The 13275-nt window shown below is 37.6% G+C and overlaps 1 protein-coding gene across 1 annotated transcript in view; it reads right to left on the reverse strand.

Annotated features, from left to right (window-relative positions):
• The window catches only part of LOC114366638 (uncharacterized), a 48788-nt gene that overhangs the window by 2486 nt on the left and 33027 nt on the right, over positions 1 to 13275 (reverse strand). Inside the window, exons 4-5 of the mRNA XM_028323569.1 lie at positions 1531 to 1624; positions 881 to 1035 (exon numbers count right to left, since the gene is read on the reverse strand). Of these exons, the coding sequence (XP_028179370.1) occupies positions 881 to 1035; positions 1531 to 1624 (249 nt within the window). The remainder of the gene's footprint in view (positions 1 to 880; positions 1036 to 1530; positions 1625 to 13275) is intronic.

The following is a 13275-nucleotide window of genomic DNA, read 5'->3' on the forward strand; positions in this document are numbered from 1 at the left end:
CAACAAGAAGGTTTTAGTTTATCAATCATAAAAATTTTCTTGACAAGATAAATGTCAAACAACTTTAATCTGAATAATTTTGAACTTTACTGACTAACAGTTAAAGATTATTTTGTCTATCTCGAGATTATTCTGTAACATAGTTTCAAAAGGTAATATGTGCTCGCGATTCGTTGAAGCAATCAATTTGAAAACTGACGAACCTTTTCATTCCGCGACTGTACTATGTCCTTCTACCTTACCACACAAACAGCAGCACAATGAACTGTAGCACGATGAGTAAGCCCAAAATACTGAACTATGGGACTTTATTTTTAAGTGAGTTACTGAACTATGTCCCTCTTTCTTACCACACAAACAGCGGCTCAAAGAACTGCAGCACGATGAGTAAGCCCAAAGTCCAAGCGAGCTACTGAACTATGAGACTATCTTCAAATTACCAACTGAGCTATACGATTGTCTTACCACACAAACAGATTGGGGATGTTGCCTGGGTCAAAAAGCAAGAGTTTTAATTAGTCCGTCAGTTAACTTATCAAAAAATACTCTACACGTATTTTTCACTTTTTCAAACTAATGAAAATTTAAAGAGATAAAGCGCCCCAAAGTTCATAAGAAGAGGCCCGTGACGTCAACGCTTGCTTAAAAAAATGCCGCATGTTGTGACGTCGTGCGCAACTTCAAAGCACCATAACTATGTAATTATTTGTTAGATTGACAAATAAAAATATATTGTCCAATATTTTTTGATATTAAACATTACGGACTAAAAAAATTTTTTTAGGCAACTAGCCTAATGACGTAGCCCAAAGTCCAGGCGAGCTATTGAACTAGGACTTTATCTTTAAATGAGCTACTGGACAATGTCCTTCTTTCTTACCACACAAACAGCGGCTCAAAGAACTGAAGCACGATGACGAAGCCCAGGGTCACCAGGATGAGTCCTAGGTTGAGGAGCAGCATGAGGCAGCACATGCCCTTCACGTTCGGACAGAACGGGTTGGGCGCCGCCATGGCGTCCACTTTCACGCCGGCCTAGAAGGAATATAAATGGAAAATAAGTGAAACGTTCTTGGATATTGTCTACGACTATTTCAAAACAAAACAAAGCAACTTTTTGGAATACTTTGGCTTGGGATTGCACTAATTATGTAGTTGGAAGTTCATGTTCATCAGGTGAGATGAAACAAGAGCTTCCCCGTTGTGAGTAAAAAAGGGTAATGTAGGCAAACTTTAAGTACACCTCAAGTTTAAGGTTCAGAGTCGGACAAAGAAACAAGTCAAACATTACGGACTAAAAAAATTTTTTTAGGCAACTAGCCTATTGATCAAAGATATGACCTACATAGTCAATATTCTTAGAAATTGCTGTCATCTATGCGTGGAAGCTAAGGAGAGCGTAGCGCTGGTTTGAGAGTGTGGTATTGATGGTAGCAGGTCCTCATACTATTTTTAATTTTACATTTTTACGTTAAGGTTGATGAAAGTCATTGAGTGGGTTGATGTGCAGGTATAATCAATTCCTCTCACCTTCCTAGAGACCTTGGATCTGTGTGTAGATGCCACGGAGGGCGCCACCGCGCTCCGGTACGAGTACACGCTGCGAGGTGCTCGGGACTGCCGGCTGTGGACAAAAGAGAAGAACATGTTTTGATTGGTTCAGTAATTAATAAATGCCTTGAGGACTAGACGCAGGTTAGAGCGCCAACTCCATTTCCCTCATCATCAGGACAGGCACTGTGGCAGACGAGACGAAGAAGATCGGCAAGACTTGGAGCGAGATCAAACGCGAAGCTCAAGACCGAACGCGATGGAGGACTGTTGTGGACGCCCTCTAGGGGACATAGGACCTTAAGTCATCAGGTCATTTAGTGTCCACTGCAGGACGATGACCCTCTCTATTTACCAGAAGCAAATGGAGGATTTAGTCTACACTGCCCAGTGCCCACGCTAGCCAGACGGGTTTGGGTGGTTAATTCTCTACAGTAAACAAAAGCAAAGGGCTGCTGTAGCATCAGATCTCATCCCAACTGTGGAATGCCGCCATTAATCAGCAAAACTTTTATTATTGGTAAGGATTAGTATTATGAGTGGGTAAGTGGGTATGCTGAGAGAAACGCTTTCGTCATTGCACCGAATATAACTAAAATGACTTTAAATCACGAAATAAAATGAGCTCGTAAATAATGGACACATTACTTTTATTGGCTTATAAAACGACGATGAGTGTTAATTTGTCGATAACAATTTTCAGCCTCGCAGCATCCCTTCCCTCGCCTGCAGTCGACTAAATGAGCTGTCGATTCAACAACTTACTGAACAATATCCCAGTTTAGCACTTTATTGAGGTCAAATACATATCAAACACCAAGGCGCCATCAAACTTTCGGGACAAAACACTCCGTTAGAGGTCGTGACACGCACCTGACGACCCATATTTCCTCGTGGTCATGCCATCCAGTATCATCACATCATTAACGAACACCCTTCACGCTAATCTGAACCTTAAACCCAGTACATAAGGTTGATAAACTATGCCGCTGATCCAGTTTCGCCGACCGCTAGCCATGAGCGCTCCAAATCTGATGTCACGATGGTCACGAAAATTGAAGATGGCTGACAAGTTCACAGACTAGTACAGGTGGAATTTTATTATTTGTTATTGTGAAATTATGCTGCTAACTGCACGAAACTTGTATTACGCCCGTATTCACAAACATTACTATGAGGTCTTACAGTGCGCGTGAAAGCACAGGGTGACACATGAACCAATCACAGAGGTCTATTCAACGCTGTGCGTTCGATTTGTTAGGTACTTCACTTTTTTAAGCAAGCATCGTTTGTAAATACGGGCATTATACCACAGAATAATAATAAGTACTACGTACAGAAGTTTTACTTCGCGAAGGTATTTAAAAAAATGTATGCTCAATGTCATTAACAATATGGTGTAATTTAGCCTGTCTCAAGAGTCAAGCACCATTTTGTTGACAAACGTCAGTGATTGGCACTGCGCCGAAGCTATAGGGCTGACTTCGGTACAATGATGTGACGTGAGGTGCCAAACTGCGGAAAATGGCGGAGGAAATACATGATTTAGCATGAATTATCATGAATAATATTAACTACTTATTTACCTCTCAGTGTCTTGAGGCAACTTAATAAAGTACATTCTGTGTTTTTATTGTTATTTAGGCAGTTGAATACTGCACAGTATTTAGTACACCATTTTCTTTATTTTCTTCCATCATACACAAGAATACGCGTGCGTGAGTCAATGTTCGCTCGTATGTGAGGCCTTGTCGAATAGTATCCTGTAGGTGGGCCATCGTGCGTGTTTTGTTTTCGATGTAAACTCGCGGAGATGAACAGGCCTGGTTATACTAGGTTACCTACTATGGCACGATCACAGGTTCGATCGATCCGATCGGTAAATGCATGTGTGATGTGAAGTGTCAACCACAGTGTCAACTGCGGAAAATGGCGGAGGATAACTTTTTAGAAAATATTTTATAGCCTATGTTCAGAAGATTTTTTTGGATGGTGAAAATGGTAAAATGGTGAAAGAATTGTTCAAATCGGTCAAGTAACTTCGATGATGAGCATTATTCACAAACAAATCTTTCCTCTCTGTTGTATTAGTTTTCTCATTGGAAACATCATCAATTTGAATATGATACCTACACCAAGGTTTATCTCTATGTCCGTATTAACTATAATACTTTTCAATCTTGATTTTATCAATCATAATATCAGTCTATTGACTTACAGGTCAAGGCTTGAAATAACCTCACGATTTTGTTAGAAAAACTTTATAACAGATATTACTGGAGGTGGTAATTACATTACAAAAATATCATTTAAGATCGAACGATATAAATAATGAGATTATGGCAGTGTATCATAATAAATTGTTGGGCAAATTGATTTATTGCCGCAATCGAAATAGTTTAAATCGAATCGTGAGCGCTTTGAATTGAGCTTCTGTTAAAAATTAATAGAAAATATCATAACAGCGTTGTCTTAAAATGTATGAAGAACGTACCACAAGTCAATATCCAATATTGTTAATGCAATTAAACTTCTTCTAATTTTCCGTTCTAAGTTCAAAAGTGACAATTTCGTCTTCGATTCCTGTTCAAAATTTAAACTCAAACTTTTTTATAATTCTTTTTCTGTCGCACTAGAAACTCCTTGGTATGTTAATCTGTCTAAAAAAGAAAATAAATCACCGCGTTTAGAGTTTTTTAGACTTTTTGTAGAGTGGCCAGTATTTATTGAGAGAAATTTTTCAATCATTGCATTCATTGCCGGGAGGGTAAAAAAAATGTGACCATAACGAGGCACGAAGTCCTTAGTCATCTTAATTCGGACAAATATTTAACAAACAAGATGTCAAGTGGTTTGGTATTTGACAGAAGAAAGGAGTAAAAAGTTACTAACTTGAAAGTAAAAAAACTAGGTTGTTGCTGGATTAAAAAATCCTTCCTTTAAACAAGTTTGAACGATGTTCTCTATAGTGCATTAAACTAACTCCAAAAATATGGGACAATTAGGTAAAAACTACTCAAGTTTTTGGTGTTTCCGTTTTTCAGGAAAAATATTTGATTGGAAAAGGGGACAAAGAAATAGTAGAGTACAAGTAAAAAGAGGCTCGATTAGCGGTAGTTGGGTAATACAATCATAGAGATGTCACAATTTAATTTTCTTACTTGACATTGGCAAAAATATACCTTAAGTTTCCTCCCCTCTATAAAGAGGTTTGGTTGTCCCAAAAAAAAACTTGCTAAGTCGTTTTCATTTCAAACTACGTTTCAATTTCATAAGTCATCCGTTTAACTTAAACTCTCGAAGTGATATTTTTGTGACTTCCACACTCATGGTAGACCCTCACACTCTATAAGCCCCTTTATCTATTTTGACAGGCCCCAACAGGCGTACAAAGGACCCTATTAAGAATTAACTAACAGTCGAATTGGTTTGAAGTGGCTATAAAATATCTATAAGTAATTAATTTAAATTCAAGTTACGACTGGAAGGATTTTAATAAGTTATTTTGTTTTGAAATGTTCAAGTGAGAGCTAAAGAAATATGAAGGACTGTGCACGAATGGTTTTGATGATTACGTTTTTTATTTAACGTTGAACTTTTTTAGCTCAGATGATTTAAGTTTACGGTAGGTATGGTTTTGATTGTGTCATTCTTTTTAGTACGTTTCATAGGCTTATAATTTGGAGAGGTTTGTTATTTTTAAGATTTGATGTTAAGTACTTACTTTGATTAAATGGATATAGAAAGAATACCTTCAGCAGATAGGTATTATAAATTAAATAAAACAAAGCTTTATGCCGTTTTCACCATCAATCCCTAATTTTTAAGTGATCGCTATGAAAACAAAATTCATGTTATGTGTTACCATAGGGGTCACTTAAAAATTAGGGATTGATGGTGAAAACGGGCATTAGTTAATCTAATGACTCTTAAATCTGCACTCAGGAATTTATGTAAACAGAAATAGGATTGAGATCGGTTTAAAATTTAAAATTGAGTCAAACTCAGGATTGCACCTTTTCTCAAGTTTGAACCGAGTCTTGAAAGTGGTTCTCAAATGGCGTTAATCTCGTAAAAAACATCACAATAACTCGTACACGAACCAAATTAAACCATTACGCTCAAAGGCAATCGGTTTTGGGTTTTTTACCAAAAAGATTGGAAACGCGACCGCAGGTTGGCCATAGACCAGACCATAGCTAACTCGGTTGCTTTCTACCCGCGTCCTTGGATAAGCTTAGGGTTGTAGCAACTTAGATTGAAACAAGTAAGTAATAATGTATTCTTACTAATGGTAATTTCACATACAAAAGACATACTTTCGTCTTTATTCTAAAAAAACAATGGGGTTGGTGATGTAGCCAATCATTTTAGATACTTTTTAGAGGTGTTAAAATGTGATTTCCCCTATATTTTAACACCAGACTGCAGTGCCCAGGAGCCGTATGTATTGACGTTAAAAGTTTAATAGTGTTGTTTAGAAGTGTATCTCTACAGATTCGTAAACTACGAGTATGTATTTATGCGATTAAAATTTATCCATACATATGGGTACATTTATACACTACATCACTATCATCTCTAAGATTTATAAAGTCACAGGTACCTGACTTGCTCTAGGACAGGGTTTCCCAATTTTTTTTGCCAAGGAACCCTAATTGATTATACTTTTCCTAGCGGAACCTCCGTACTACTCCGCCCGCACGTTTTCAGCGTGGTTTCAAATTCGGGCCTTATAATTATGTCTTTTTTCCTCAACCTTTATGATCTTCTAAAGATCTCTAGATATTTCCATGCATCTTCTTCTTAATATTCCTATGCGTCATCCCTGATTCCTCTGGGAATAGAAGCCTCGACTTTTTTTGGACGGCTCAATCGGCCGTCTTTGAGTCGCCGACGGTGGTTATGTCCATTGTCCTAAATTACGTGACGATGTCCGCACTCTTTGTGATTAGGTGAGGGCAAAAAAATGGGGGGAAAGGAATAAAAAAAAGATGTGCTCTGAGATACTGATGGACGGGCAGCAGTGTTTACAAGACAGTGTAAGCGTTAATTTTATATTGAGACAGGAACAGGAAAACATTTTAAGGACACCTAGTCCTACACACAAAATTGACGTTTAAAACATACATAGAAAAACCGGCCAAGTGCGAGTCGGGCTCGCGCACAAAGGGTTCCGTAGCAGCAACAGTTAAATCAACCTATCTCAAAAACTATAAGAGATACTTTGATCAAACCAAAAATCGTTGAAAGAGTTAATTAGCATGCATCACCTCTATTTTTTTTAGAATTTTATACCCCGTAGTTATAAAAATAGAGGGGGGGGGACATACTTTTTACGACTTTGAGAGCTGATATCTCAAAAACCGTTCACTTTAAGAAAAATGTTTTTTAGAAAACTTTATATCATTTTAAAAGACCTTTCCATTGATACCCCACACGGGTATGTACATCGAAAAAAAATTTTCATCCCTCAGTTACATGTATGGGGGGCCCCACCCCCAATTCTTTTTTTTACTATTTAGTGTCATAATTTTGTAGCGGTTCATACAACACATATTCCCATCAAATTTCATCACTGTAGTACTTATAGTTTCCGAGTAAATCGGCTGTGACAGACGGACAGACGGACAGACGGACAGACGGACAGACGGACAGACGGACAGACGGACAGACGGACATGACGAAACTATAAGGGTTCCGTTTTTGCCATTTTGGCTACGGAACCCTAAAAACATACATACAGCCGAACATATAACCTCCTCCTTTTTTAAAGTCGGTTAAATAGCAATTTACTTACAGCTTTTTCCAATTTTCTAGATTTATTTGCGTTTTATTTTACTTGGTTTAATTTTATGGTGTCAACAGCTGACAATATCATCGACAAAAAATGAGAAATAACAATGTTCATTAGTCTATAAGGCTTTTCTTGAAGCGTTTCCTAATTTTGAAAACATCTCTTTATTTCCGTCTTCAATGGAAAATTTACTTCTTTTCTTTCTGTGAAACTTACTATCCTAGAATTGCAACCTTTTTTCTATTAACCCACTCTCTTTTCTATAACTACTCGTACATTAACACAGCTGATCTTCTTTGAAAGTTAAACACTGTGCTTATGTCAAAGTGACAGCTACCACACGCCATTTAGCTCCACGAATACCTATCAATAAGAACTAGAACTTACAGAGAACGCTAGCTTTGCAACTAAGTTGCGCTCATTTTGAACAGGATTCGAGAAATTATTGTTTGTTGTATCTAATAACTATGTATTAGTTTCAAATCGACTTGTAGACGTTTCATAGCGAAAGTAGACCTTATTGGGGGTAGTTAAAGGGTTAATAATTAACTATCCTGGAGGCAGGTTAGGTTCAGAATCAGAATATTGATGTGGGAGGTGGAAACATGGTTTGGGTGTATGCGCAGTGTGTTCAGCAAGATTGCATTGTTTAGATGTATTTTAGTGCTTATTAAAATTGCTTTTGCTACTTAGAGTTTATTAGTATTTAAGATTGGTTATGCTGGCTTTAGAAAATAATAGTGATATTGGAACAGAAACTATCAATATGCTTTTTTTTTCTCAGATTGAGCCTTCTTTCCAGCTGAAATCGATTCCAATTTCGAACGCGATTTAAAAAGTTTGAATAAGTTTACGTTTTAAAAATTGAAAGGAGTTTTCTACACGCGTTTAAAAAGAATTTAGAAAATGTAGAGTCTAACATGCATGGTGTTTGATTTTAAACATTGAGCTAATGCTTCTAAAGTTATAGTCACTGCCCAAGTTATGGGAGCAGCATATGACATAATATTGACATAATATTATGTTATGACGTGACAGGGCATACAAATCTGAAGTCTCGCTGACGTTTGACCGTCACAAAACCACCCTCCTATTCTCCCATATAGATGACCCACGCTGAACTGTCCCACCAAACTAAATGACAGGGGGGCGCTACCATCGTTCAACTATATGGTTTCCAACATGGCAAAAATCTGAACCAGCGATCCGGTATTGACGGTGGCGCCCCACTGTCAATGTCATCGACAGGACAGTCCAGTATTTTGGAACTATACCACTGACTGAGTTAATCGCTAGCTTTATAAGTCAAATATACCTTACCCTCCTATCAAATTATCATCATAGCCTAGAACGTTCCATACTCCGTTCCCCTACGATGCTATCCTAAGAAATGCCTGACCCAACATAATATCCAGATTAGCGGTTACCAGACGGAGGCCAATAAATCGTGCGAGATGCCAGGTTCGATTCCCGGCCGCGACATCATTGTGCTGTCGCTGAGCCGACCTGACTTATTGCTGCAGCAGATTTATGATATACTTAACTGTTACGGGAAATGTATTTCTAATACAAATAATGGCATTAGGTTTAGATGAAACCGGATCCTATGCTTTGGGATTAAAGCTCGATATTTAAAGGGAAAATGAAAGGAAATTAGAGGCTTTTCTCTGCAATATAATATCGGATTTTCGGGTCTGTACGTGCCTTAGGTACCCGTGTTTAGTTACTAGAGAGTTTGGTTTTCTCCATTCGGATTTCTTAGGCTCGATTCCTATTGTGGGTCATGCAAATTGAATCTACCTACCTATTGTAATATTCTTCTAATATTTACCAATTTCATGATAGTTGATGAATCTTGACTTGGGGCAGACTTGATTTGACCTCAAGTCGTTAAAAAATCCGTGCATCACATTTTTTTACAAAACAATGATTCCTACCTTAACATAGTAGGGTACAGCGTATGAGGAATACCTACATCCAAGTGACAGAAAGCAACAGAAAAAAGTCGTCAAATTAATAAAACACGTAGGCTGAGTTGCACTACCTAATTTTGACCGTAACATTGACGATATCCAGTGTTTTTTGTATAAAGTTTGACCGATTTTTGACGTTTGTCAAAGTTAAAGTAAGATGGTGCTACCCAGCCTTATAGGTATTAGTCGACTCAGTCGACTCGACTGTAGCCTTGGTAGTCCATGTTAAACTATTTTTTCCCATATGAATTCACAAAAGAAATATTCGGAACTTTATATTTTTCCTGAAACGAGTTACCGAAAGTAATTTCTAACGTAAATCCGAGAGTTCCCCGTGGTCCGTGGTCGTCGGCAACAAGTAACCATGTTGAAAGGTTACATCACCGTTACTGCTAAATCTTCCCTAATCCATGCGCGGGCGCACTCGACGTGTTGAATTATAGAGCGTCATTGGAGAAAGACAGACGGGCGTTTTTAAACCAGGGTCACCTTAATATTTAACTTTAGACAATCTGTCAATGTGCCTGGATGAGAGCTACGCAGGACCGATCTTTATGGAAATCCTTGGGGGAGGCCTTTGTCTAGCAGTGGTCGTCTTTCGGCTGAAACGAACGAACGAATCTGTTAAACGACTGTTGCGTTGCGACTCTAGACTCAAATAAAATCTTATTTAAAAAACGTCTAGGTGACTTTTCTCTATCAAATCGAAGGCTGAACGTGTCCATTGATTCAAGTGCAATGTGATTTTACTCTTTATCTGCACCAAAACCTGAAGAATCTGAGACAAAAGTTCCCATCCCTGGGTTTCCATGATATAGTCTTTATGAGCTTTTATTGTTGTACCTGCTTATTAAAATGGTCGTGTTTGAAGTATTTAGTGTTGAGTGTATTTTTTCGTCAGAGGAAACTTTTCCATAAGGATTTGGTGTTATCACTGCCGCTTAATCGCGTCTAACCCGCTCGTCTGCACCGTCCAAGAACGCCAAACAAAACCTCGGCATTAAACGCCTAGATTGATGGCAAATTACCCATACCGAGTGCAATCGGTGCAGCGGCATGACTCATCGCGACGCAGTCATCTTCCATGATTGTATGTTTACAGCTTTGTCGGCCTAACGGAACGTGCTGAAACCGCCGCGTTTCTGGGACGCTATGTTTACACTATGTTTAAAACAAGGGTGTAATTTGCAATTCGCTAATGTCGCACGACGGCATGTTTGAGCGGTTATTTTGGATAGGTGTTGGGAACCGATGGGGTATGTTAGAGTTCTAGGGCTTTATTACAAAAAAGTTAAACAAACGTTGATCATTGGTATAAAGTTACATTTTTATACTAAATGACAATTTAAACAAGTGTTCAACGGGTGTTTAACTTTTTGTAATAAGCTTATCTTAAGGGGTTCATTTGTTTGCTCTATTTACTTTAATCTATATGTTTTTCCATGTTAGGCTCACATCACGAGTACCTACTTCAAGTGACAGCGCTAAAGAGACAATACTCAGTATTGTAGCTTGATAAGTCTTATCAATACATAATTAGAACTAGTATGCTTATTAAGTTCGAAGATAAAATAATAATATCAGGCAACTTCATCTAGACTTATTAGAGTAACTTAATTTTGTAACTACCTTTTATTACTCATCGTCAGCTACCTACTGCTAAAAGTTCACTCCTAGTTTCCTACACCTAAAGATTTCCAGACTGTTGAAATCCTTCCAACCATTTTCATTATACCTAGGTAGGGAAGTGAATATCTAGTAATATTATAGGCCTCTCACTCAAGAAAAACGGCGCACGAGTTGATCGCTGACAGCTGAGTAAGAGAAATTAATGATTCCCATAGTTCGGTCCATTTGGTATAACCACTTAGTTTTATTTCGCAATATTTCGCAATGCTGGGCTCGATTCTGATTGCTTCACTATCTCTAAAATTAAATCATTTAAGCCTATTGCCAAATGAAAGATGTTTAATGATTCATCCACAGGTTAATCTTATCACTATTAAAATAACCATCAATGTAACTTCTTAAACATAAACCTTGATTAACGAAACGGCAAGCCACTAATTTTGATTTTAAGGTGTAGGTGGGCGGGCCTCCCACTAGGTGGACAGACGATCTGGTGTAGGTCGCAGAAGGTGCCTAGATGTGGGCGGCGCAGTACCGGTCTTTGTGGAAATCCTTGGGGGAGGCCTTTGTTCAGCAGTGGACGTCATTTGGCTGAAACGAACGATAGGGTTTGCAGAGAACCTAAAATTCAGGTAACGCTATGATGAGAGTTACGAGCTTGCTCTCCAAAAGATTTGACAACTTTTTAACCGTCTTAAAAAAGGATTAGGTTATCAATTCGGTTATATTGTTTTATAGTACAAGCAAGTTATATGCACTAATGCACGTACCTATTTTTGTTCCATTACTTATTATAAATGCAAATATTTTTTATGGAATTATTATTTCTTTAAGACCTTGCAGATATTTATTTAAGTTATGTTTTCCAATTTTGCCGTCTCAGAATCAGACCCTTATGAATTTAAGTTCTGTTGCAGCAACATTGTTCTTATTATTGTGAATGGTTTGCGACTGGAAAGGAAGGAATTGATAAAAGAGTGTAATTAAGGGAGTAAGTACTGCTATTTATTGTCTCACAGACCGTTAGTATTGTATTTATTACAGGCGCGGACAATTAAATATCTGTAGGCATATTTCTAGCAAAGGTACTCGTAATAAGTAGTAGGTCTAGTTTTCTGTTTGTAAGATAGATAAAACTCAAACCTTAGTTTACACTAATATTGCCACTTAAAGAGATACTAATAGACCTTCTAATTATACGATATCGTAATTGCCACAGGAAAAAGTTTAATTATTAATTCTGCCAAAGCCATAAACCACGGTTATTACCGTGCATAAACTTTCAGAATAATAAACACAAAAGTAGAAAATGTTACGAATAATGTGTATGTTTTGGCTTGTGGAAGATAACCGTTCTTTGATAAATACTTAATCAAAATGGAAATTATACGAAATGAAGTGGATTTGGACATTTACATGTAATCTAATTCTTTCCATGAAAATCAGTTTTAGAGTCTCAAATTGGCACTGAAATTCAGATTAACATAAAATATAATTTTATTGCCTATATCTTGTTTAAACGCATGTTTCATAATAACAGACAAATAATAAGGTTTTATTACTCAGCGATTCAACCAGTAATATAACATTATTCACAGCACATGAAGGACGTACGGACAAACAAGTTTTATGTAAGCACGTGTTACGTTTCCCGGTAAATTAATAATTTCTTTAATATTAATGTAGAGTTAGATGCAGAAAGCTCTCTTCATAGTACCTACATAAAAAGCTTGATAGAGCTCAATTACGATTAGAATTCTACAAAACGAATGCAAAAGCAAAGTAAGCAAATCTATAAATAAATACGTCCCACTTTAGGGCACGAATTGGGCCTCTACTGTGGGGTGGCTTAGACCATACTCTGTGAGTTCTGTGACTCTACTTGGTGCTCTCAGTGCGGATTGGCAGAGGGAAGGCGAGGCAAACAAGTGGGCTACTTATAGTCAGATGGTTTACTCCCGTATTCACAGACAATGCTTGCTTAAGCTAAGCAGCAAATCGAACGCACAGCGTTTAATAGAGCTCTGTGATTGGTTCGTGTCTCACCCTGTGCGTCCATGTGCACTGTGAGACCTCATAGTAATGTTTGTGAATACGGACGTTATACTGCGTCTTAAGGCCTCTGAGCCAGTGAACTTTTACGACGTCTATGCTTGTTGTATTTTAGAAAAATAAAACCTGTTCGGTTCGATAGTAATTGTAATGTTCAAATTACTTTAAATGCAATAACTCTATGGGACCAAAATCGAAAACTAACTTAAAATAAAATACTTTTTGCGTTCAATCAACTAGGTAATCTAACCCTACTGTTATTCAGTTGCTTTA

This window comes from Ostrinia furnacalis, unplaced genomic scaffold, assembly GCF_004193835.3.
Source record: "Ostrinia furnacalis isolate ACB-3 unplaced genomic scaffold, ASM419383v2 OfSCF0643, whole genome shotgun sequence".
In the NCBI taxonomy this organism is placed as follows: domain Eukaryota; kingdom Metazoa; phylum Arthropoda; class Insecta; order Lepidoptera; family Crambidae; genus Ostrinia; species Ostrinia furnacalis.